Source organism: Pantherophis guttatus, chromosome 1 (genome assembly GCF_059756535.1).
Source record: "Pantherophis guttatus breed Tessera chromosome 1, ASM5975653v1, whole genome shotgun sequence".
Classification (NCBI taxonomy): Eukaryota; Metazoa; Chordata; class Lepidosauria; order Squamata; family Colubridae; genus Pantherophis; species Pantherophis guttatus.
Window position 1 is genome coordinate 69,748,011 of NC_142063.1, and position 26,638 is coordinate 69,774,648.

The window sequence follows — 26,638 nt, forward strand, 5'->3', positions numbered from 1 at the left end:
CTCTTTAAGTTCAGGAGTTGATGAACAGGTATTTTACAATCTGGCTCACAGCTCCGCCCCACTTAATTCTCATAAAAGTGAAGCAATCGCTTTCATTAAACTATTATGCTAAGAGCAATGAAGCAGCATACCAGACATCCACTTGCAGCTTCACACTGGTCAGAAAAGTACAACATAAATAAAATTGATGACAAAAACAATGATGATCATAATGGAATTGATAACATTAGTGAAGGAAGCTGTGACCTCTTAATGTTGAATTAGTTAACCTTAAGCACATGGATCTTTATTTGAACGTGCTCCTAACTATATAAAGCAATTGAAGAAAACACGATAATAAAAAAGCAGAAAAATCAAGATAATACAGAGAAGGCAAAACCTATCCCAACTAACTTCAGAAAATGATAGAAGCAGATAGCCTACTAGAAGAGGAGACCCAATTGGTTCTTCATGAGGTCAGTTCGAGGATGGACATCTCTACTCTTCATACTTATGTCAATGCAATCTTACATTGTATATTATTTCATCATAATTTCTGATAAGCATTGGTTGTATTGGGTAAAGACCAGGTTGGTAATGCATTAAGTAATTTAGACATTTTAGAATTTACATATATTTCAGGAAGACTGCCAAAAATCAATATTAGCTCAGAGTTGATAAAAGGGTCCAATGCTTTCCTCAAAATAACAAAAGCAGCATCACACCATCACGACACAAGTTTCATCCCTTTCATATGCACAGTCAATAAACTACAAAAGGGGCAGAGCATGTGTCACAATAGTACACAAAAGCTTTCTTTATTTGACTTCCCTTGATTCCTCTAGACAGTTTTCAAGAACTCAGGAAATAGAAATCTAGAAACTGGTTTAATTTTTATACCATAGAGATTGTATGTTATTTCATCTTCTCTCCTGCTTTGGGTTTCTTCCCACTTTATTTCATTCAACAACAATGCAAAGTTCAAAAGTACAGCAGAAACAGGACCACACAGGAAGGCCATGTAGCAATCAGAGGCTTCATCAAACAGACATTTGTGCAATCTCATATAAAACGTTGTTGGAAAAAGACCATGGTGTTGGGAAAAATTGAAGGCAAAAGGAGAAGGCGACAGCAAAAGATGTTAGATATTGTCATTATCGCAGTTTGGGTCAGGGGTGAAATGCTTCCTGGTATTAACCATGAAGTAACCTGTTTTTGACCCTCTGCACTTGTGCAGAAGACTTTGCGCATGCACAGAGGGTCCAAGCAAGCGTGCAGAGCGCGCCCTTCCAAACCAGTAGGGAAGGTAAGTAGATTTCAACCCTGGTTTGGGTGAATTCCAGGAGACAGTGGAAGAGAGGCCTGATGTGCTATGATCCATGGTGTCACAGGGAGTCAGACACAACTTACAGACTGAACAAAACAACAACATACAAAATGATCTTTCTCATTTCATATACCCAAAATCAGGTAGAACATAGGTACAATAAAAAGAGGGTGATGATTTTCTTTAACCTAAGAATAGAATTCTAGACAGGGTATCCAGGCAAAGAACTCTAATGATGTGTGTGGCACATTCTTGCCCATGCAATTATGGAAACTAGAATCAAAGGTGTGAAAGGCTTGTTCCTTGTAGCTAAAAGAAAGTCAAAACTTTGGTTAAAACAAAGAATACAGGTGAAGGATATAAGCAGCTTCTGAAAATTAGAAAAGATTGCAGCAAAGATTGAGTTATATCTAACCAGGAAGACTTTATCCTATTTTTTTTTCTTTCTCAAACCTGAAATAGAGGATTACTTTTTTACAGAGCTGAAGGTAGAATAGCAGTAGGAAAACGTTTTCACTTTCTCTTGTGTTTGTACCTTATTTGTTTTAAAGTTTTGGGATGTTTGAAAAACCTGCCAAACTAGTTGTACGAAAAATGACAGTGGCATGAAAATATCCCGGTGGATAGTGTCATTACATACACTAATCACTAGGTGACAATGTAGTTACTTATAACTGATCAGAGTCAGGAGTCTCATGTGTTGTTTTTCAAAAGTGTTGTCTTGCTTCCTGGATAATATGTCCTTTTAGCTTTGCAAGATGAGGTCTCAGGAGACGTATTTCTAAATATCAGTTCCTAATAAAATAAAAACATAAGGCACAGTGCCCCTGGCCAGAAATCCTTAATATTAATACTCCTGCATCTGCAGGTGCCATGCACTAGTCTTGTCCTTGCTACATCTCCTTGTGGAGATGTATACCGTCATTTGGCATTCATCAGGGTGGCCACTATGAGAATACACTGGCTTCCAATTTAGTGGCTGGTTATCTTGACTTCCCACCTTATGGCTCCATTCTAGAAACAGGTTGCCAAATTGCTGGAGATCTTGAAATCAAGGTATAGGGGTTTAATGCCAGGTTTGTTTGTAGCAAGACCCCCTCTATCCGTGACTTGCTGGTGGATGAAGCAGCAGAGCTGGCATACATTACCAAAATCTGGCTGAGCAATCGCTATGATATTGCCTTGCCTGAAATCTACCCAACTGTGTATCAAATACTTCAGCGGGCTCAATAGGAGTTGGTAGAATAAAAGTAACAAATCACTCTGTGGTCAATTATTCTGCTCCCACCATACAGAATGTGAATGTCAATATGATAGGTTGGGTTGTAGAGACAAACTTGAGATTCTGCTAGTGTACCAGCCACCCTGCTGCCTGACAGAACTCTTCATGGATTGCTGGAGATGGTCTCTGGGTTAATGTTCTTTCCTAAAGAGCTTCAACCTCTATGCTTTGGGAACACAGTTCTGATAATATCCAAGCCTGATAAATGAAGGTTACATGTTACACCTTGTCTTTGTGTGGTGTGTGTGTCAATGGTGGGTTGCTACCAGTTCGCCCCGGTTTGGGCAAACAGGTAGCAGCAGCGGCAGGAGGCTCCTGCCCAGACATCATCAAATTCGATCTACGCATGCACAGAAACTTCTGTGCATGAACAGAATGGTGCGTGCGACAAAGCAAGCACGAGTGAGCAAGGAAACCGATAGCAAAGGTAAGTTACACCCACCCCTGGTATGTGTGTGTGTATGTTCTATGATTTGGAGAGAAAAGGGATTTCCACTACCCTTTTGCTGTGGTCAAATCATATCCTGATCTAATTGAGAATCACTAGACTGGAGTGGAGGGGATGAGACATTGGTGGCAGATAAGCTCCACAGCACCCTAGAAAAAGTGGATTAACTGATTCTTTTTGATCAGGCCCAAATATCGAACTGAGATGGTTTTAGCTTTCTCCTGGGTGATCTTTGTCAAGACCTGGATGGAATGCTGTACTCTCCTGATCTTCTTATATTTCTAAGTGTTTTTTGATAACATTTAAAGTGGCTACGTTACTGGGCCATCCACAGGAGTTAGGGATATAAGGCAATGCCTTACAGTGTTTCTGTTCTTCTTCAGTAGAAGGTTCTAGTGAATGAGAACTTATTTCTGGGCAGGCAAGTGTTGTCTGTGAAAGAGCAGGCTTACAATTTTGGGATCCTTCTGCATTCACAGATCCTGTTTGAGCATCTTATGTAAGCTTTGGCTTCTGCCGATGTGTCCATTGTGGCTTAACCGGTTTTGGCTGGCACACCAACTGTGGCCTTACCTGGTACAGGAAGACCCAATTATAATAATTCACAACCTAAATGCTGGTCTAGAACATTTTGGCCTCTGTGTTAAGAAGCAAAGATTGGGAGCATGTAAGTGCAATAGACCTTGCCTTGGTTACTAATTCAGTTCTGGACAGAGGGCTGATTTTACTATATAAAGCTCTTTATATCTTGTTATCTGGGCATCTGCAGGACCACTTTCTCCAGCCTGAATCAGCCTGACCCTGAGGAAGAAGTCTTGTGGTCCCACCCTTCTAGGAATCACGAGGGTTGAAGTCAGAAGGCAGTGTTCTCAGTGTGGCAGTCCCAAACTGTAGACTGGTCTCCCTGTGGAGATCAGACTAGAATCTTACTTGATACCATTTTGAAGGTTGTTAAAAACTGAGCTTTTCCAGCACAAATTCCAGTGACACTTATGCACTATACCATCTTTTACTTGTTATTTTTATGTTATACATGGTTGTTAATTCTGTGATTTTTTTTTATGATGTAGTGTTTAATTTCTTTGGTTCCATCAGTTTACTTAGTAAGGTTTTTGAGAAGTGGTTTGCCATTGCCTCCTTCTTGGATTGAGAGAAAGTGACTGGCCCAAGATCACCCAAGACGTTGTGCCTAAAGCAGGACTGGAACTCACAATTCCCTGGTTTTTAGCTTGATACCTTAACTACTACACCAGACTGGCTCATTTTTATTTTTCTTATAATTATGGAGATTTTAATCTCTCTGCATATCTTGTAGAACCATTGAATGTTGTGAGACTACTTCAGAACACACAGTCAATTAAATAAATATCAAAGCAGTCCAGAGTAACCTCTGTTAACTGCAAATAGAAACAGGAAGGAAAAAAACATTGGTCAAAAACAGAAAGGAAGTGTCAGGTCTATGCAACTAAAAAGGCAACATGACCTTCAATCTCAGCTAAGTAATTAAATCAGATGCTATTTTTAAAAAAGTAAAATGCATTTTATTTAGAAGTCTACCAGTTACAACCATTAACATATTAACATATATTAGACACTATATTTACTCCTAAATTAATAGGGGTTAATATCTTGGAACTGTGTTGTATTACTGATATCTGTTATTTCTGGTTCTTCTGATATTTTTTCCTCTGCACTGCAGCATGAAAGGCTTCAATTATCTTGCTTTCATTGTTGAGGATGTTGTATTCTGTTAATTTCACCAGTTTGTCAAAATTGTCCTCTGAGAAGCTCACCTCCCTTGTCCCAAATGGGGAAAAGAAGCTGGAGATATCCACATTGCCCTCTTCCATATTAGTAGACAAACGTTCCACACCTAAAATAAAAAAAAGCAACACTTCCATCAATAAAGCATAGGTGTAAGATAGGCGTTTCCAATCTGGTACCTTTCAGATTATTGAATTTCAATTTTATTTCTGCTCAGGGAAGGTTGATCTAGGTCAATGATGACTAGCCTTTTTCTCTTCATGTGCCAAAAGCACATGTGCATGCATGCGAAAGCGTGTGTGTGTATTGGCACCCATAATGCAATGCGCACCCCTCACGCATGTGCGTGCACCCTTCACACACCCTGCACATATGCACATGACCCCCCCTATGACCACTCGCCCTCCCCAGGCTCCCCAGGCTTTCCCTGAGCATCTGGGAGGGTGAAAACGGCCTCCCCCAGGCTCCCCAGGCCCTCTGGAGGCCTGAAATGGGCCCATTTCCACACTTCCGGAATGTGCACGCTGCACATCTGCACATGCGCAGATGACACTGACCCCCCCACACATGCACGCACAACCCCTGCATGTGGTACGCCCCCTGTGCATCCCAAAAATCAGCTGGCCAGTGGGAGGCACCTGCGTGCATGTGCAGTGGAGCTGGGCAACGGCTCCCGTGCTCACAGAGAGGGCTCTGCGTGCCAACTGTGGCACACATGGCATAGGTTCGCCATCATAGATCTAGGATATAATTAAGGAGCGTGCATAAGAGCACCAGCGTGCCTACCGTCCCTGTCCTAATGTTCCCTTTATTTGTACTCATTTTATGTATTCAATTCATGCTTATAGTTATATGTATTATCTAATACATACTTAACAAAATAAATACATAAAAATAATAATTGTGAAGATTCAGTTAAATCATTCACTTGAATCTGATAGGTTTACTACCATCGGTCGTATTTAAACACTACCTATTATTTTGTTCATTTGTATAAATATAATATTGGGATCCTTATAAATTAGTTTTCTGTAGAGTACGAAACTACAGAATCACATCAAAACTCATTCACAATGATCATAGATGGCACCTAGTCTCTGCTGTTAAGCATGTAACTCATAACCAATAACACTAACTTCTCATAGAATTTCATTAGTCAGATTTATTGAAAGTAAAGGGGTTAGGTAATAGAATCTAGGAAACAAGAATTATCTTGTTTAACACCCTAATTATCAGGAAATACATTAAGACAGGTCTCTTTGATTCAACTGCCTTTTATGTTGGGGTGATACTGCTATCCATTTGACTGATAAGATATTCTGGCCTTGTAATATTCTGTAGCCACGGTTCCTGTTCCCAGAAAATTCCATGATACTTGGGTATTTCAAGGACTACAAGTAAAACCAATTATTCTGGTACATTTAGCCAGAATGGTGATGCTGAAGGTATCTCCCTAAGAGTGATACAAGAAGGAAAGGGACATTTTTTCTTATTTCCTATACACAGAACAGCTTTGTATCTCCAGAAATATGAATGGTACCCTTCCTCACAATTTTTGGAAAGATTTGAAAATGGAACCCTTTTGCAGATCTTTTAATGAAAGAGGAAGAAGGAAGTCACCATGAGATGCCACATTTATTGCTTAGAGGGTTAGGGTTAAAGTTATGTATGTATCGTGTATAATATAAATAGTCTACTCAATGTCTAAAGCTTAAAAAATATTTGCTTCGGTCTACAGTAGCTAAAACAGTCACATTAGGCTTTTGGACATATTTTTAATGCTATAATCTGAGCAGAATGAGACACCTTGAAATGATAGAAGTGTGTGCGAAGAGAAAACATTCAACTCAACAATGCTAACATTTGAGATAATAAACTTCAAGCATCCAAGAAACTGCTTAAATTGATATCACCTGATAATGCAAAATATTTTCCTTTACCAATATGGCATTTTGTATCTCCTTCATTTTTAAGTGTTTTTCCTTGTTATTACATTAATCAATGAAAAGTAGGAACAAAAAGTGGGGAATGAAAAAGTCTTGCTTGATTTGCAAATTAAATTTAGGATGATGTTAAGTGTAGGACGATATCAAGAGTATTATCCTTTACCAAGCACAGCTTGTGACTTAGCATGATGACTTAGCATGTTCAACAAAACTATAGATAAAACAAGGCATGATTTAGCATGATACACAAAGTCATATTGTGTACCATTATGTACATTATTAATTGGAAGATTGGCTGCATAATGAAGACAATGAAGCCAAAAACAATTATTTTATTACCTGCTTAAATGCAGGTGACACATGGTCAATTCATCTTTTGGATATAGTGATCACAATATGAGTAATAAATAAAAGGAACATTTAAGTGCAGTGGATAGGTTTGAATTGTCTTAGGAAGATAATAACTATCTTATTATTCTATGCTGGGAAGCAAAATAATCATTTAGAACTTACCAGGTGCTTCAAATACTTTGAAAGTATCATTAGTCAGGGGGAAAAATAGCACCAAAGGAGCAGCTGCATTTTCTGTGTCTTCAAAAACATAACATTCCTTCAGGTTATTTTTGTCTTCCTCACTGATCTCTGTCTTGGGGAATGGGACTCCCAGCTCAGAGGCATATTTTGAAAACTGGTCCAGATTCTATGTGAATAAATTATCAAAAAGTCTCAAAGTCAAGTATTAAGAAAAACTAACTATGAACCAACAAATATAAATAAACAGGGCACACAAACACCTGGCGCTACATACTGTCCAGTATTGCTGTAGTGTAACTTTTACAGGGATATACAGGTAGTCCTCAACTTACAACAGTTCATTTAGTAACCGGTCAAAGTTACAACTGCACTGAAAAAAAGTGACTTCTGACCATTTTTCATAACTGTTGCAGCATAGCCATGGTCACGTGATCAAAATTCAGCTCCTCGGCAATTGATTCATATTTATGACGGTTGCAATATCCTATGCTTGTGTAATCACCGTTTTTGACCTTGTGACAAGCAAACTCAATGGGGAAGTCAGATTAATTTAACTGCTGTGATTCATGTAACAACTGTGACAAGAAAGATCGTAAAATGGGGCAAAACTTACTTAATAAATGCCTCGCTTGACAACAGTTTTGGGCTCAATTGTGGTCGTAAGTCAAGAACTACCTGTATAGAATTCTCTCATTTTACCACATTTCTATCTACGATAAGCAGACCGTTATAACAAAAAGTTTCTATTTTGTGATTCAAATACTAATATTATCAGTTTTATCAAAACTGGGTCTTAGTTTTGTGTTGTAGTGGTTAAACATGTCATCATATACTATATCCCCAAGGATTCAGCTCCATATGAGTTAATACCTTAAAGTGGATTGTTGATCATATTAAAGTATAAGCTACGAATACTGGATGTGAACTCAGGACCAAAAAAATTACATAAATGTTTAGAAACTTGGAAATGATATCCTAGGACTTAGGATCTGTGCAACATAAGAAAAACAAACGGTAACATCATAACTCTCTGGAACATCCTTATTGAAGACCTCAAAAAGTCTAAACTTGAATATTTCTCAACATTTTCAAATATATACAGTCCATAGTGAACACTTGCAATATTTGCACCATTTGTAGGAATAATAATTGATATATCTAGTCCATATTTAACAGATAGGAAACTGTTAAGGTTACAATATAAGAAGAGAAGAAAATTCAAATGATGAATTATAATACACTGCTTAAAATCCAGAATACTATAAAGGTTTCTCAGCAGTACTTATCACACCCACAAAATCCAAGTTTCATAGAAATTCCAACTCATAAAATTTCTACAGGGAAAAAACCTATCCTATTTAAAATTAATATACTCTGGGCTACCCACATTCTTCACTAAAATAATATTTTCCAAAATAAACAAGAATCCAAAGCAAAGTAAAACTTTGACTTTTAAAAAATGTATATAATTTATGCTAATTTGTTAATACAAAAGAGGCAAATATATCTCTTCTGAAATTAAGGTGCTCTTAAAATATCATGGAGTTCAGAGTTGACTGAAATGTAAAAAGAAAAAAATTAAAGGTAGGTTGTCTCTTACAAAAGTCTGTGCTCCTCCACTATAATTTATATGTAATATAACATCCACTCTTCTTTCTGGTTTTAAAAGAGGTGGGTAGCTTGTATTGATGAAAAACCCAGTATCCACCAGAGACAAAGGTTGCTTTGCTGTTTCCATCAGCAGGTTAGGTTGAGAGTCCAGCACAGTATCTGAAAAGCAGAGATTTCCAGTCAATATTCTCTAGAGTACACAACGTTTCTTGGGCCATTGGCTGCATGTAATGTCCAAGGAGTGCTCAAAAATATACTAAAAAGTAGCAGGAGTGGTAAGACAACAACTTCATTTTGTTTATACTTATATCTTAAAATTCATTATAGTATAGTATGTGCAGTTATTTTCCAGCTATGTTTTAAATAACATTTTCCTCTTTTTATATTTAACATTGCAGGAAGGCAAAAACTTTTGTAGATCTACATGGGGCTACCCTTGAAAAGTGTTCAGAGACTACAGTTGGTCCAGAATGCAGCCATGCGAGCTATTGTAGGTGCATCTAGATACACCCACATTACACCAATTCTCCGCGAGCTGCACTAGCTCCCTATTGGTCTCCGGGCACAATTCAAGGTGTTGGTTATTACCTTTAAAGCCCTACATGGCTCAGGGCTAGGTTATCTTCGAGACCGCCTTCTACTACATAGCTCCCAGCAACCGGTACGATCCCACAGAGTTGGTCTCCTCCGGGTCCTGTCAGCTAAATAATGCTGGCTGGCGGGCCCGTGGGGGAGGGCCTTCTCTGTGGCTGCCCCAGCTCTCTGGAACCAATTACCTCCTGAGGTCCGGACCACCCCCACCCTATTGGCCTTCCGAAAAGTGGTGAAGACCTGGCTTTTCCAGCAGGCCTGGGGCCGTTGATCTCAGTGTTGCAATCTTGTGAGATCCGGCCATGAATGGTGTGAATGGGTTTTAATGTTTTAATTTTTAAAATATTTTTATAATGGTTTTTTAAATGCATTGTAAGCTGCCCTGAGTCTTCGGAGAAAGGCGGCATATAAATTGAACTAATAAAAGATCTCCAGAGGATGCACCCCAAATTTTAGAAACTTGAAAGGTTTATCAGGGACATACTTTTTTATGACCATCATATGCTTTTAAGCAGTGGTGGGATTCAAGTAATTTAACAACCAGTTCTCTGCCCTAATGATTTCTTCCAACAACCGGTTCACCAAACTGCTCAGAAAGTTAACAACCAGTTCTCCTGAAGTGGTGCGAACTGGCTGAATCCCACCAGTGAGCAAGGGCCTATAGATCGACTATATTTAGATTAAATTCTAAGTGGCAAATAACTATCTTTTATCTCTATTCTATTCTATAGCATCACAGTATTAGTTAGAAAAATCTGCAGTTTTTATTTGAAGGACAAAATAGTTCTACATTACATCTAGAAGCCAAATGAAATTTTATTTCAGCTCTCATAATAAAGCACAGTTTTCTACTGTGGAAACATGTAGGACATGAAGGAAACCTAATTCAATTTACTGGTAGAGTTTGGACTGGACTTATAAAGACCAGAACTGGGATGCAAAAATCTAGACGGCTGCATCTAGATGGCAACCAAGAGATAAAAGCGAGGGAGATAAGTGGTTTCTAAATTTGACAAACAAAAAAAATGAAAACATTAAACTCCTTACTGAATAGTCATCTGGGTTTTTTAATCCCAGAAATCTAGCCTTAGAGTTGAGTTCTGAAGCTATGATCTGACCAGAAAATTGTGCCCTGACTAATTCAAATACAATTCAGCAAACATAATTATTTGCCAGCCCAATGGAATTTGTGCATGTATGAATACAGGAAATGGTGCATTAGTAAATCAGATAATTGATCCGTCTGTTGATGATATGGATATCAACCAGTAGAGGTTCTCCAAGATTTTAAGCAAGAGTTTGCACCCCTGCCTGAAAATGGCACAGAATGATTTATGTACTTCTATATCCCAAAGGTTCTTATATATTAACTTCCTTGGAGGATAACTGGATATTTTTACTGATATCAGTTTATTTAATAAATGATTCTTCCATTTCATCTTATAACATTAATATACTATTTGTAAATTAAATGCAGTGTTTGAATTCCAATTATTTATTTTGAAACTTTTTAAACCCCATTTTTCAAGTGAAAGAGAATTAACTAGCAGAAGTATTTTCAATCCTGAAAAACTGGAGAAGGGTTTTGTAGAAAATAGGCATGTAGATATTGTTTTCAAATGCTGTGATGATATAAGCATCTACTTCCTATATTGAAGAGAAATCTAAAGTACATGGGGTGTTGTTGTTGTTGTTAAAGTACCAAACCCAAAATTAAAGATGGCAGCTACTACAGTGGTCTGGGAGCTGCATCTATCATTTTGTGTTGCACCATCATAGTGGTCAACTTGACTTTTTTAAATCATATCCTACAGATATTCCCATGAAGCACAAATGTGGCCACAAACAACATATGCAAGTAAAGTACTATGTCATCTAAACAGAAGCAGCAAAAGATGATCAACTTATTTTGCATTTAATATACATTCTGCCATTCCACTTCCAAAATGTCTTCGGTGGAGCAAGTAGTCAGGTTCAGATTGAAACAGTCCTTCCACTTCACCTTGTGAAGTGAAGCAGAACTTCAATGAATTAGTAGATCCTTTAACACTAAGCTACATTATCCATTATCCTTAGTGAAATGTGGAAAGAAAAGATCAGCATTCACAAGTGTGGAAGTGGCTAGCTACATCCTAATTAAATATTATACCAAGAACACTTTATGAAGCCAAGATAAATCACAAATTAATACTGTGCCTTTCCACAAAGAAAAATGGACATTCTTCAAGTATTCATCATGAAACTGAAAGCCCCTCAGGAAATTAGGATATTCTGCTATTGTTGGGCGTCCAGTTAAGACACCTCGGACAGTAGAGGAAAGCTGACTTTGGTAAGTGAGTAGTCGAGAGTCCAGCTCATGTGGCTTTGAAGGTAGAAGAGAATCATCTGTAAAAGACAGAAAGAATTGTTCATGCCTTTTGACTATACTCAGGCTTTTGAATGTGGGCACCAACAAGATCACAGTTTATAGGAGGTCCAACAGATTATATTTGTGCAAAAAGTGGGTTCTCAATGTTCACATTCAAATATTTGTATATTTATTTGCATAATAAATACTGCAGTGGTAAAAAAAATAAATATTATAGTGGCAAAAATCTTGGAGAGTCATGGACTTTTGCAGAGAAAGATAGATGTAGAGGTGGTTAGGGACTATTGTTATTACAGCTTTCTAAAGTGACTAGTTAGACTGTGACTTAGTTACCAAATTCCTGATAGTTTGACTATGGCATCCCTAGAAAACAGAGCCTCTAAAATAGCATTACAGCAGGGATGGGCTGCTGGGGGTTTGCAGGGGTTCAGGAGAACTAGCTAAGATTTGGTGCAGTTCGGAGAACCCCCAAATCCCACTCCTGGCTGGCCCCGCCCACCCCTCCCTTCCCCTCCCAGAAGTCCCCCACGTGGACTGTTTTGGATACAGGTAAGTGCAGGGCACGCGCAGAGACTTGGGGAGGGTGAAAAATGGGCCTACCGGAAGTACTAGAAGGCCTCTGGAGCCTGGGGAGGCCGTTTTCGCCCTCCCAGAGGCTCAAGGAAAGTCTCTGGAACCTGGGGAGGGCAAAAATGCCTCCCTGCCATGGAGCAGGAGGCTGACTAGGCCATGCCCACCATGACCAAGCCCACCCAGCAACCGGGCAGAGAACCCCTTGCTAAAATTTTTGAAGCCCACCCCTGATTAGTAGATACACATTCTAGCGGGCATGCAGTATGAAAAGAAGGGATCTTTAGCATATCCAATTAAAAGATACATGGTCAAAGAGACAAGTTGGGAAAGACTGGCTCAAAACTTTGTCAAACAATGGTTTATCACTGGTTGATGAAGGGCATATATCTAAACTGTAATAACTTGGGCTAGGCATGAAAAGGACTAGGGATTTCACTCTACTTGTCAAAATAATGGAGAAAACTTTGCAAGCATTTCCAAACTTATCTAAACTAAAATCAATAAAATCAATACAGAAACATGTCCTTTCTTACCGAGATGAACTCATTAATCTTAATAAAGGTAGGAGAATAACAAATTTACAAACCAGGAAAGACAAGAAGGGAAAAAAGAAATCACTTTACCAATGTCTTGTATTCTGTCTCTTGTCCACCTATACCAGAATTCTTCTGAATCATTAGCTATATTCCAGAAATAGATTAAATCCAAAGAAAAGATGCTGCTCCACATACCTGTCAAATATATTTAAATAATTGGTTTAATAAATGTAAATAAAGTCTTAAATTGATGGTGTCAAAACGTAATTATTTCATTTCCACTGCAGTTAAAATCTCAGCTTGCAGCTTTTATCCTCATTCTGAGTTTTCCAGATATTTCTAATCAAGAATTGTGAGGTTACACAAATATATTTTAGACAACCATAAAGGCTTTATAACTTGACCAATTAGAAAAACAAAGTCAGTAATCCTTGAGGCTGCTTCAGATACCTATGAAAAACTACTGAACAAACAGACAGAAAGCAATAAATCTATGGATTACCTCAGGACTCACATTTTTGGAAAAGGAAAAAAATATTCAGTCTGTGTACAGAAGCATTTTTTTTTCTATAGCCATGTTTCATTACAAAACCCAAATACCATTTGTGGAATCCTGAATGAAGAGTTTCCAAATATGGGCATACAATTACATGCACAACAGTATTCAAGCATAGGTACAGATTAATACACTGGGAGAAAACTTTCCAAAGAGCAAAGGTAAAGGTTTCCCCAGTCCAGTCATCCCTGAGTCTAGGCTACGGGATGATGCTCAGCTCTGTTTCTTAGCCAAGGGAGCCAGTGTTGTCTAAAGACCCTTTTTGCGGTGATGTGGCCAACATGATTATATACTGAGGCTCACAGAATGCTGTTACCTTCCCACCAAAGTGGTACCTATTTATCTACTTGCATTTGCTTGCTTTCAAACTGCTGGGAAGCTCACCCCCTTGTGCGGCACTCGGGCCTCGAATCCAGGTTGTTAGCTTTCCAACTGATAAGGTCAGGGTCTTTAACTGCTAAGCCATCATGCCCCCTTCTTCCAAAGAGCAAGCAAATGTAATTTTATTCTGGAGGTACTCTAAGGGAGATCAACTAAGAGGAATTCATTTATGACTAAGTTCTGCATTGGGTTATATCTGCCAAAATATCTCTATTTCTATATAGCTATGAAATGTACAAGAATTTCTTTTAATCTCATGCACATTTACCACTCACCCTATTGATAGTTCACATTTTGAATGCTTGGTCAACTGATCAGGGGGGAAAAATGGTCTCCCATCAAAAGTAAAATCACATTAAATATTTTGTATGAAATTTATAGGAAGCAGAGTAGAAATAATCAAATACAACTATGGTGAAACCCATAAGATTTTTTTTTTAATGACTGGTGAAGTGGGGATTAATAAAGGAGAATATTTGTAGCTCAGGGTTGACATGAGAGGTCCTTGGGGCTCTCTGAGCTTACTTCTTGTCTTGCAGATGCTTCATTAGCCAAACGAGGTAACATCATCAGAGTTAGTAAGGAGTGCTATTACTGTTAGTTTATATTCTAGTGGCTTGCCTGTCAGGGGGTGGTCTTTGAATCTCCAGGAGATTCTTTGATTGGACTGTTTATTGTTGGGTTTTTTTCCAGTTTCTTGATTGGGGTATTGTTACCTTAATTGCTGTTCTGATGTTAACCTTGGAGTTAATCTATGCTGATCTGGGTGCTGATTGCTGCTGGAGAGGTGCTTGGTTTTTTTGTTAGTTTTTGGGCTGGATGATACTCTCTTTTGCATAATCTATATATGTTGTTAATGTCTCTGTGTCTATTGAGGGCTGATTTGTTAGAGTGCTAGGCTTCTAGAAATTCCCTGGTGTTTTTGGACTAGGCTTGATCTAGGATGGTCACATTGTCGTAATTGGAACTATGTTTCAATCTATCTATATGTTCTGAAATTAAAGAATTTTCATCATGTCTTCTGACTGCTACTTGGTGCTTATGGATGCATTCTGCTAGTCACCTGCCTGTTTGTCTTACTGTAGTGGTTGTTGCAATCCTTACATTGTATGTTGTAGATGACTCCGTTTTTTTCTTCTGGGTTGTTGGGTCTTTTGGTTTGCTTAGGATGTTTTAAAGGGCTTTAATTGGCTTGTGTGCTATGCTAATTCCATGTGGTTGTAGTAGTCTGTTGGTGGTTTCTGAGATATTCTTGAGGTATAGCAGTGTAATTCTTTTTAGGGTTTGTGTTGGTTGTACTGTATTGGGTTGAGTGGTCAAGGACTTTTTGATAAAGCCCATTTTGTTGGAATATGTTGTATAGATGCTCTATTTCCTTTTTCTGCTGTTCTGGGTTGCTGCAGTCTGATTGGGCTCATCTAAATAAAGTCCTTACACACCTTGTCTTGCGGGGAGTCAGGGGTTACTGTTTTTTATTCTTTTATATTGGTTTTTTTATTGTTTGTAAGCCACCCAGAGTCATTGAGAATGAGTGGGAGGCTATGTAAATATAATACATACATACATACATACATACATACATACATACATACATACATACACACACACACACATTCATACATACATAAATTTCTTGGGAAAAAGTAATGTAGGCAATTTACTACATTGCACAATAGCTTCCCTTTGTTTACAGTATGGTTTACTTATTTATTTACCTTGCATGAAGCAGATCCGAATTTCTGGGAATTTGTTCATCAGTCGTCCCATGAAAAATTCACTTCCAAAATCTTCTGAACGAATATAGGCACCATATTTCATACTTCCCACCTCATAAGGAGTGAATTCTAGCCATTCTGGAAGCAGAAGACGGCCATTAATATATCCTAGACATTCACAATTACAAAATTAACCAAAGGACATAAGCTGTTCTTTCTTTTTTATTTGCTTTGCCCTGGGAGTGGGAATTTTATCCTACTCTAGGAACTTGTTCCCTTCTCTGAGAATTTGTTCCCTTCTAAGGTGAAAAAATGCTCACCTACCGCATTTTTCAGAGTATAAGACGCACCTTAGTTTTTGGGGAGGAAATAGGAAAAAAGCTGATTGGTGGGTGGATCCGCCTCCCGGAATCAGCTGTTTCCAGAGGTGAATTTTAGCAACAGGTTCATTGGTTGTGAGCTCTGTGCCTTGCTTTTTTTTTTCTGCCTCTGAAACTTCTGAAACTCTGTTTCAGAAAACCCTTTTTTTTTTTTTTGCCTCTGAAAGCCTCCGAAACAAGAGCTTCAGGAAAAAAAGGCTTTTTTTCTGAAACTTCTTTCAGAGGCTTTTATTCTGAAGGACTATCTGTACTCTGTTCAATCTCCTTTCGTATTGGTATGTAGATTAACCTCTTCCAATCTGTTGATTATTGTGTCATTCTCTAGATTGGTTAACATAGTTTGGTTAGAACCTTTACTGATTCTTCTTTTGTTGCTTGCCATATTATTTTAGGTAAAAGCCTTTCAGGGGCTTTTTTTCTGAAGCTTCTTTCAGAGGCTTCTTTCAGCCTCTGAAATCTCCGTTTGCGAGGCTGGGCGGGGCTACATTCAGAGTATAAGACGCACACAGATTTTCACCCTCTTTTTTTGGGGAAAAAGGTGCGTCTTATACTCCGAAAAATATGGTATTTATATTTTAGCATTAAGCCATTAAAATGTTAATACAGAATAATATGACTCAATATATATCAGAATTCATTTAATACAGCATTACCTTTAAAATCTTGAGCACTGTAGTTGTCTTTTAGGTTGACTGCCAAGTAAATAGGGAAAGGGTTCTGACCTTCATTCACGGCCATCCGCTGATCAGAAAGGGTGTGATTGTCTTTCTTTGACAGAGAGAGAAAAATATGTATGTTGACCAGCAGGTGTCCACAGATGTCCCAGTTTTATTAGAGTCTGAATTTTAACATAACAAGGATACATACAGTCCTTCTCTGTTTGCTATACCATAAGCAAGATAGAGTGGAGTAGGGGAAGAATTACCTGTGTATAGGAACTTACATGTGTTACATATCTATGTTAACCCTCATGTAAGAACACTGGAAGAGCCTTGCTATGCCAAATGAAAAAATCATCTAACAAAACACTCCAGTTCCCACAAAGAGCAAATATTTCCAGGTTATCCAAAAGCAGAATGTTTAGGTCAGCTGCCTTCTCTCACTGCCCACTCGTGCAACTTTTAATCCTGACCATAAATACATGTGGCTAATAATCCCTGAGAGATTAATCTTTCATATATTTGTTATTATCCACTTTGAAAACCCTCCCAGCTTGTGACATAGTTTACCTAACTTCCATAAACAACTGCATAATATATGAAGAAGTAACCTATTAGGTTACTTCTTTTTCAGAGCATACATCCATTGCGTATATCTCCCAATTAATTAATATGAAGGCTTATTACCTCATCATGAAACATGGACTCAATGATGAGGCCCCAGAGGTCTATAAAGGAAGTGCTATGTCCTTCTTTGATTTTTTGACTAAGCTCATCGTAATAATACTTCAGTTTATCAATGGAAAAACAGTTAAATTTAGATTTGGTCACTTGTCTTCGGGCTTTGTTAATGGCTTCTTCCAGGTACTTCTGTGACCAGTCAGGATCTTCATATAATTTACACATGGTCCTAAGTTTTTATTGAAAATAATAATAATAAAATGTAAGAGTAGCACAGAACTAACAGCATGGAAACCTTACTTTCAGAAACAGTAACACTATTGCTAGGTTTAAATATAATTTGGACTACAATAATATTAATAATAATAACATACAATAATGTTCCCCTGCTTTTCTTCCTCAAGAGGGCTTTCTGAAAAATGTGATAACAGTGATCCAGGGCTTCCCACATGGAAGAGGCAGCATTCAAAATATAGTATCTGCAATGCCACATAACATTATCCCTTGAGTGTCACACTACTTTTTATTTAAGTTGATAACAGTGATCAATTATACTGAAATTTCAGTATTTTAGTTTTTCCATAGATTCCCTATTGATTGGGCCATTAAATTTAATCCACAGATTCCCTATTTATTGAGCCATTAAATTTAATGGGGAAAAACGGGGAGGGAAAAACCATCATTAAGAGAGGATGCTGTGAGTAGTGGGTGGTTGGTTCTTTCTTGAACATTTTGCCCCTAAGAATATTCTCCAGTTTTACACTAAGAATCGTGTAGCACATCCATCTCAACTACAAATTGTTGTTAGCTGTAATTCTAACTAGTAGTGGGGGGGGGGAATGACTTAATTCCAATGAGACATTATTTATGAATCTGTAAGCTTCTAGCATTGTTCATTTGATAAATAGATTACAATGTAATTCTATTTTTTAAAAAATAATTTTAAAGTAAAAATTGTATATTTATTTCTTGCCCAAACCCATCCCAATTAAATCAGTAGTTTTATTCATGGAAAAGGTGGAGGTTATATAAATTCATGTCATTTGGGAGATTGTGGTATGCAAAGTTTTAAAATTATTGTCTTACATATTGTTCTCAACTTTTTCTGCAACATTGTAATGCCACCACACTGTATATTGGACGGTTCATGAAACATAGTAAATGAAAAGAAAATCCTCCTTACCATGTTGTGCCAGATAAACCCGTAAGGTACGTAATACAGTCTAATAGATTCAGTTTCTGCAAACCCAGAAGGCTTCCATACATTGCTGTAAAGGATCTGGTTCCACCACCAGTTGTCATTACTGCAATTACTGGTACCTATTGAGCACCAAAGGGCAGAGTGAGAGAAATAGTAAGCTGCTAGTCATTGCTCCAGGAGAAAAAAATATTAAAATTGAAAAGGTTGAGCAGATGTACCATAGGCAAGTTCTCATTGTAGGCATTGACAGAAATTATACAGGAAAATGCTCTAGTATTATTTTTCCCTATCAGTTCTCATTCAAATTGATGAAAGAAATTTACTTTAGATTTATTGGAAAGGAACATAAATGCTTGTACATTGGAGAATGCTTGTGAATGGAGGGTGGTGTTCCTCCTACCTACTTAATTATGAGGTTGCATACAGGTGCATGTGAATGCCGTATTCTTCATTGAACAATCATCTCTCCAGCAGTCTCTACATTGCTTGTCAATCCTGGCAGCTTCCTTAGCTTCCCACATTTCAATTAGCACCAAAAGCAAAACATCAAGAAAGAATTTGTGCTATGAAGCTTTTTTCAGTGATAGGACTATAGTTAATAACACAGTTGCTAAGTGTGACATCACATGACCATGACTTGTGATTTTTTACTGCTAGATTGTCCATTGACTTTGTTTCTCAGAAGCCAGATGTGAAGCATACAACTGATGTACACTTGGCCATGGGATGCAGAGATGGCATAAATGTCCACCAGTTGCAAAGCACCCATATCCTAATCATGTGACTATGGGGACTTTGCAACAGTCATGTGAGGCCCATTTATATCTTCAAATGGTTGCTGAAAAGGGTAGTGGTTGAGCGAGAATTGCTTGCCTAACAAAAGAGGTGTCCTGTCCTGGAGAAACTGTTGTAAAGGTTGTCCTTTCCCTGCTTGACCTACCTCATCATCTTTCAGTTCCTTTTGTAGCTGAAGAGTCTTCTTGAGGGCAGCAGCAACGTATTTCTTTCTCTTCCTTAGGAAATCTTGTTCTTCTGCACACAAATCATACCCTAAGCGCTCATCTAGTTCTTTAGGCCTGAAATATAATAATTTATATTTTGCAATCCATCCTCTATTAACATATCAACTAACTAAATAGTCTTCAGATTATCATACTGTTTATTTGCAGAAGTATAACCACAATATTTGTTGCATAAGAAGAAACATGGATTTTGTGGCAACTTAAATATTAATATTTTTATTAATTGCTTAACATTTTGTTGCCACAGTCACCATCTTATGACTGGAGTTTATCCTGAAAGATTAATATTACATATACATTATGTATATTGATTGGAAGCTGTCCAGACATGATTGGAAGTAAGTAAGTAAGTCCAATGTTTTGGAACAGCAAAAAAGAGACAATGGGATGATGTTTTTATCTTTATAGCATACAATATATATTATATATATAGAATATAGAATACTTTAGAGCACACAATAGATACAAACTTAAAGTGAACCACTCCAAACTCGATTGCAGAAAATATAACTTCAGTAGCAGAGTTGTTAATGCCTGGAATGCACTACCAGACTCTGTGGTTTCATCCCAAAACCCCCAAACTTTAACCTAAAACTGTCTACTGTTGACCTCACCCCATTCCTAAGAGGTCTGTAAGGGTGCATAAGAGCACCAGAGTGCCTACCTTCCCTGTCCTAATGTTTCCTTTAATTGTACTCATTTTATGTATTCAATTCATGCTTATAACTGTATATTATCTAATATGTACTCGACAAAATAAATAAATAGATAGATAGATAGATGGTTTATATTTACCATTAAGTGGGCATTTTAAGAATTGCTAACTAGAATTCACAAAGAAATAGAATTTGCTTTAGATATTATTATATTACTGTAGCCTCCACTTTTACAATATTTGCAAAGCAACAGATTGGGATGGAGACTAAATATTTAGGACTTCCAGATCTCTTGAAATGTCAGGATGTAACAACAGCAGGGAGTTCCAATTTTTACCATCAGTCAACTTAGAAAAAAAATAAAAGACGATCTGCAACTCCCAATAATGTTCCAAAATAGGTAACAAAGTAGTCATCAATTCTACAGGCTTCTTCACAAAAATTAATGAAAAAAGCCAGAGGAATTTCCCTCTGTCTTTGAGAAGGAGATGGGCAGGTATAACAATTACTCAGCTGTGGGAAAGTAGAGAATGTGGCAGAGAGATTCAGAAGAGCCCTCCTTATCCTTGTCTTAAAAAGGGACAATAAAGTTTTGGACAGAATCTGTTAATACCCCCCCCATGACAATAAAGAACTTTCTTGGAATCTCCAGAATGTTGACCCAGCCTATTTTGAAGAGCTAAAGGAAATCGAGCATTGTCTGCTCAATGTCCAAAGGTTACTCAGCAACCAAGTAGGAGTTTGCTAATGATGTTACAGGATGAAGAGTCAGAAAAGAAAAGGAAATGATCACAGAAGTTATGTGGTGTGTTCAGGTATGAGAGAAGGAAGCTCATCTCCTTAACAGTGGGTGATTACAAAGGTTGTATCTGAGAAATGTTGATTGCCCACCATGATCACCCCATTCCTAAGAGGTCTGTAAGGGGTGTGCATAAGTGCACCAGCGTGCCTACCGTCCCTGTCCTAATATTCCTTTTTACTTACTCTTTTCATGTATTCAAATTATGTTTTACTTTTATATTATGTTTATACTGTTATCTTATATATGCTTGACAAATAAACTTATGGTTATGATTATGAATGAGTCAGTGACTATTTTTTGCTAAGAAAGCAAAGGCCGTGAATATAAAGTCTCCAATTTTCAGAAAGTACGGCCACTGAATGAACAGAGAAATCTGAGAAGTGTTTCTCACTTGGATCTAGCAGATGGATTTCAAGGGCAATCTTAAACAAGTATTCTGAAAGCAAAGCTTAGTAAAATGAGAATATGAAAAGGGAAAAAGAAATAAAGACTTAGACTGATGGCACTTTAAGAAACAGAGATGAAATTAAACAAAACCTCTGAACTTATATTTATGTTCTGATTTAAAAAAAAGACCTTCGGTAAAAGAACTGAAGAAGCAAGTCACTGATTGACATGGGCAGTACAGAAAGTAATTGAATAAATAAAATTATGCCTTCTGCCAATTCATGTGGGGGCATGTAACATTGCTAGGAAGAACTTCCCTGGATCATCTAAGAGGAAGGTCAAGAACACAGGTGGGGTTTTTTTAATCCATACTTCCTATCCATGGAAGATTCTAGAAAAGGAAAGAAGAATACTACAGCTGAATGACTAAAGACATTTTTGTTTCTCAAAATATGATTAGGATTATCTACATGATGGGACTCGTAAAACCTTGTGGAATTGGAAAAATAGAAAACAAACCTCAGGAGTACAAACATCAGATAAAGCCTTGTGTTTTGCAAAGGAAGTTTGAAGTATTACTACAATAGGCCCTATTGCACTGTACAATTAGAAAAGACAGGGAGAACATGGTTTATTGATTTCATGGCTTTAATCTAATCAGAATAGAGCTGGAAGGGACCTTGGAGGTCTTCTAGTCCAACCCCTGCTCAAACAGGAGACCCTATACCATTCCTGCAAATGGCTGTCCAGTCTCCAGTGATGAAGCAGCCACAACTTCTGAAGGCAAGCTGTTCCACTGGTTAATTGTTCTCACTGTTAGGAAATTTCTCCTTAGCTCTAGGTTGCTTCTCTCCTTGATTAATTTCCATCCATTGTTTCTTGTCTTGCCCTCTAGTGCTTTGGAAAATAAGTTGACCCTCTCTTCTTTGTGGCAGCCCCTCAAATACTGAAACATTACTATCATATCACCCCTAACCCTTCTTTTCTCTAGACTAGCCATACCCAAATCCTGCAACTGTTCTTCATATGTTGTAGTCTACAGGCCTTTCGTCATCTTAATTGTACTTCTCTGCACTTTTTCCAAAGTCTCAACATCTTTTTGTAATGTGGTGACCAAAACTGGATGTAGTATTCAACTGTTTATAATTGTCTTTCATTGTCTATCATTTAATGCTCAGAGTGAGAAAAGGAAATAAAATGAGCATGAATTGTTAGCACAGGAAGGTAAATGTGAATCAGAGGTATAATGGTGACCTCGTAAGTCAATTGGAATATACAGTAGCACTTGAAGGATGAAGTAGGTTCAAAGGGAATGGAACATACAGCAATGGAGGCGGAATTTCATTGTATGTTAAAAAATATTCAGACTGCTCAGAAATCAGTTGCAATAGGGTAAAACAATAGATCACCATTTTTTTTATATTAGGAATTTCAAAACTTAAATGACATTACTAGCTTTACATACTTAATTTCAATAGGGTTTAAGTATTCAGTCTCATTAAAAATAATTTTCCTTGAATAAAGATCAGAGAAACTTATTTTTAAATAAAATGATGTAAGATGTTGCTCCTTTATTATCTTAAAAAGCTGATATTTTACCATTCTTTTGTCTTCACATGTAGATCAAAAGATTCATTCTGAAAATCAAAGGAATTAACAGATTATTAGGCATATCATTCACTATCCTATACCTTTGTAATTAGAAAAAGATAAAGAACAATCCAATCTTGTTATTAAATCAACTTTAGTTTTAGATCTACTATACAGTTGAAATTATATCTGATGTTAACAACAGATTTTCTATTCACAAAAATATTCCTCTTCTGTAGTTGTTTTTGTTTTATGGGACTTCTTTTGAAACAATTATTAGCAATCCAGAAAGTGTAATTTTAGAAGCAGATCATTCTACAATCGCAGGCATAGAATTTTGGTGGTTCAAATCCATGGGAGTTGAGGCAGCCTATAGTTACTGTAAATATATACATACATACTTACTCAGTAAGTCTTATTTCAAAATAAGTGTACATGTCTGTTGTGTATATATATGTTGGCAGTCAATAGTCCAGGAGGATCCCCAAAATGTGAACACAGGTTCTGACCTGTGGAGTGTGTGTGTGTGTGTGTGTGTGTGTATTTATTTATAAATCTTTCTCCGAGCTGTCATATTTCATAGTTCCTAAATTCCAATTTAAATTCATGCATCGTTTCCATTAAGAAAAGGAGCTCACCTCTCCAAGCATTATTTTCTCTTGTAAAGGAAGTTCAGTCAAAGGCAAAATCACAGTAGAAGTACATCTTGAGTTTCCTTTAAACGAAGCCAGCTAAATAGATACATAATAGATACATATAGATGGATGGATAGATAGATAGATTGATAGATGATAGATAGATAGATAATAGATAGGTAGATGATAGATAGATAGATGATTGATAGATAGATGATAGACAGACAGGCAGACAGACATATTTTTTATTATAAAAAATAAATGACATTTCTGAAGGGTGCAAACCAGCATTCACTTCTGCAATCAGAATTTTCCCACCTTTTGCTCTGTCTAGCAGCTTAATTCACTTTCTCCAAATCTATTCTAGAGGATGCCCTAGCTCTCACAAATAGGTTTTACAATATTTGGCAAATTGTAATAGAGACTGGTTGGCTCCCTACTCAGATGGAAAATGTTAATTGGATATAAACTTAAACTTAAAAAGTGGTGCAAAAATCAAGATTGTATTTTGGAACCTTCATCCTTGAGACAAATTGGGAAAGAACTGTCCTAGAAAAATGTTTTAAAAATCAGTCCTTTTTCTCAATCTAACAAATCAAATTGAGTAAGTGGGTTCAGGACTGAGTTTCTCAACTTCGATAGCTTTAAGATGAAGTACACACATCTTAAAGTTGCTGTGGCTAAGAAACATTAATTTGGGATAACAGAATTTATCAAAACATTTATCATTTATTTCAGCCATATAACCATTGAAGCAGTACTATCCATGATAACAATACCTTTGACCAATATATTTTTGTAGGTAGTGTGATCTCCAGATTTGACTGATGATTCTTGATACAATGAAACTGAATGATGTTACTACTACTCTGATTGGAATCAGGACCCAATGAAATCTTTTGTGTTTCTTCAAAAGAACCCTTGACTGTAAGGATTAAATCACCTTCTACGTGGATAGAATAAAAAACAAACAATATTAATAATAACCGTTTCTAGGCTTCCGCTAATAAGACTCCCAGAAATTTGGAGTAGAAAGAATACCGCTAATCTGAATTTTCAAGGCAAATTCATTTCTTTTAACAATTTTTTTAAAATGTAAGGCAGGGAGCATCTCACGAGAAATAAATCCAAGGAAACAAAAGTGATATTTTTCTTTGTTCAAGAGCAGTTTCTCAAAGGGGGTTTACCTTCATAAATGACAGAGGAGCTTGTGTATATGACCTTTCTCGAAGAAAGTGGTCCACCATACTTGCAATGGCAGAGATCCAAATCAGCATCTTGGCAAGCTCCACATTTTCTCCCAATGCCTCAGAAATGACATTTTGTCAGTATTAGTGTCATTTCAGAGGTATTGCAGGTGGTAAGAAATGACAATTCCTTCAGAGTGGGTTTAGGAGTTATTGTTTGCATTCAGGAAAGGACAATGGGCTATAAGATAAATTCATACACTGTATGGGCTATAAGATAAATTCATACACTGCTATACAGTTCTGAATGCATCCATTGAAAGTTGGAATAACTAACGGGTCATTTTTACTTACTTACTTATTTATTTATTTATTAAATTATATGCCTCCCATCTCACATAGCATCTTAGCCTTCCTAGTTCTAACCCAAAGCAACCCAGGGAAAACCAGTTCATAATGCAATGACCTCACTTGTGAATTTTTGCTTCAGTTTCTCAATATCCACTCTGACTTCCAGACGTGAAACTTCCCGTGACTGTAAGAAAAATGGATATCAGTTACACAAAGATTTATTGGTCAAGAATCCTATTTTGTTATTCAAACTAATACAAGAATCTTTACTCAACCTATGAAGTTTCTAATTTTTCAGCTACTCTCTCTTTTCGTCTGATATATTTTCCCAAAGAAATTCTATTGGTTTTTGCTCCTCCAATTTCCTGTTCCTTTCTTCTATTTCTCTCAACCAATTGGAATCAGAAATTCATGACTATATAGATACGTTCATTAGTATGACCCACATATATGTGGGTAATAATGGAAGTGCTTCAAAAATGTGTTACCACCATCAGAAACATCAATTGTTGCATACATGACACGTCTATAGTGATCTATAAATGGTGCCTCCTCCAGCCTGTAAAAATGTGAGTAACCCCTAGCTAGCAGCTGAGAATTAGGGATTTTATGTCTTTGCTGCCATCTAGTGTTCATCCAGATTTTTCAGCCTAGATATGGTATGCCTGTGCTCCTCAGAACTCTGTAAATCAATGGGTAACTTTGCATGTTCCCAAGCTTTATGACACTAGAAGCTATCTCATAACATGAATAGACACATAGTTCCTGAGATTTAATACTATCTTGGGCAAAGGAGCCTGTTTTATACTAAATCAGATTATTTGTTATTCTTATATTGCCTATTCTGATTGGCAATCACTGATCTCTCATCTCCAGATCACTTGCTACCTTAAGTGGAGGTACTGTCAGGCCCAGCCTAAGGATGACACAGATTCAGTCAAGTCCATTTCTTTCTTTATTTATATCTAATTGACAAAATCTCACTAGACTAAAGCTATAGTTTTCTAACCTAATAGATATGTCCTGGGAGATTCTAGAGTATGGCCACCTTGAACCTTTTTCTCTCTCTATCATCCAGTTCAGGACTATGCAGTCTCTTGTTTAGGGCGCTTTTCTAGAATGTGCTGTCTCATCTCTGAGAAACCACATAGGTATTGTCAACATTTCCCCAATCTTCCAATTGCACATTCCATCACAGGTACTATGGGTTAGACATGAGATCTTTGCATTTTGCACATGCAAAACCTGTGCTATGCTGTTGAGCTATGGTTCTGTCACAAGACAATACTTATCCTGACCTTTTATACTATGACTAAAGCTGTTGGACCCACAGCTACGGTAGATGCCTGATGAGTTGGAGTAAGCTGCCTGATTCATTAATTAAAAAATTATCCTACTTTTTTTTTAAAACAACCATGGAAATGCAACACATAACAGTGTTTGTGACACATGAGAATGAAATACCATAATTATAAT

The 26,638-nt window shown here is 37.2% G+C and overlaps 1 protein-coding gene across 1 annotated transcript in view; it reads right to left on the bottom strand.

Annotated features, from left to right (window-relative positions):
• Positions 1–4,554: 4,554 nt before the first annotated feature.
• The window catches only part of LOC117665644 (cytosolic phospholipase A2 epsilon-like), a 55,443-nt gene continuing 33,359 nt past the window's right edge, over positions 4,555–26,638 (bottom strand). The window contains exons 8-21 of the mRNA XM_087876029.1: positions 25,283–25,346; positions 24,404–24,570; positions 23,628–23,720; positions 22,999–23,036; positions 19,473–19,608; positions 18,515–18,651; positions 17,338–17,560; positions 16,645–16,759; positions 15,612–15,749; positions 13,047–13,154; positions 11,679–11,867; positions 8,881–9,050; positions 7,260–7,446; positions 4,555–4,909 (exon numbers count right to left, since the gene is read on the bottom strand). Of these exons, the coding sequence (XP_087732155.1) occupies positions 4,695–4,909; positions 7,260–7,446; positions 8,881–9,050; positions 11,679–11,867; positions 13,047–13,154; positions 15,612–15,749; positions 16,645–16,759; positions 17,338–17,560; positions 18,515–18,651; positions 19,473–19,608; positions 22,999–23,036; positions 23,628–23,720; positions 24,404–24,570; positions 25,283–25,346 (1,980 nt within the window). The 3' untranslated portion in view covers positions 4,555–4,694. The remainder of the gene's footprint in view (positions 4,910–7,259; positions 7,447–8,880; positions 9,051–11,678; positions 11,868–13,046; positions 13,155–15,611; positions 15,750–16,644; positions 16,760–17,337; positions 17,561–18,514; positions 18,652–19,472; positions 19,609–22,998; positions 23,037–23,627; positions 23,721–24,403; positions 24,571–25,282; positions 25,347–26,638) is intronic.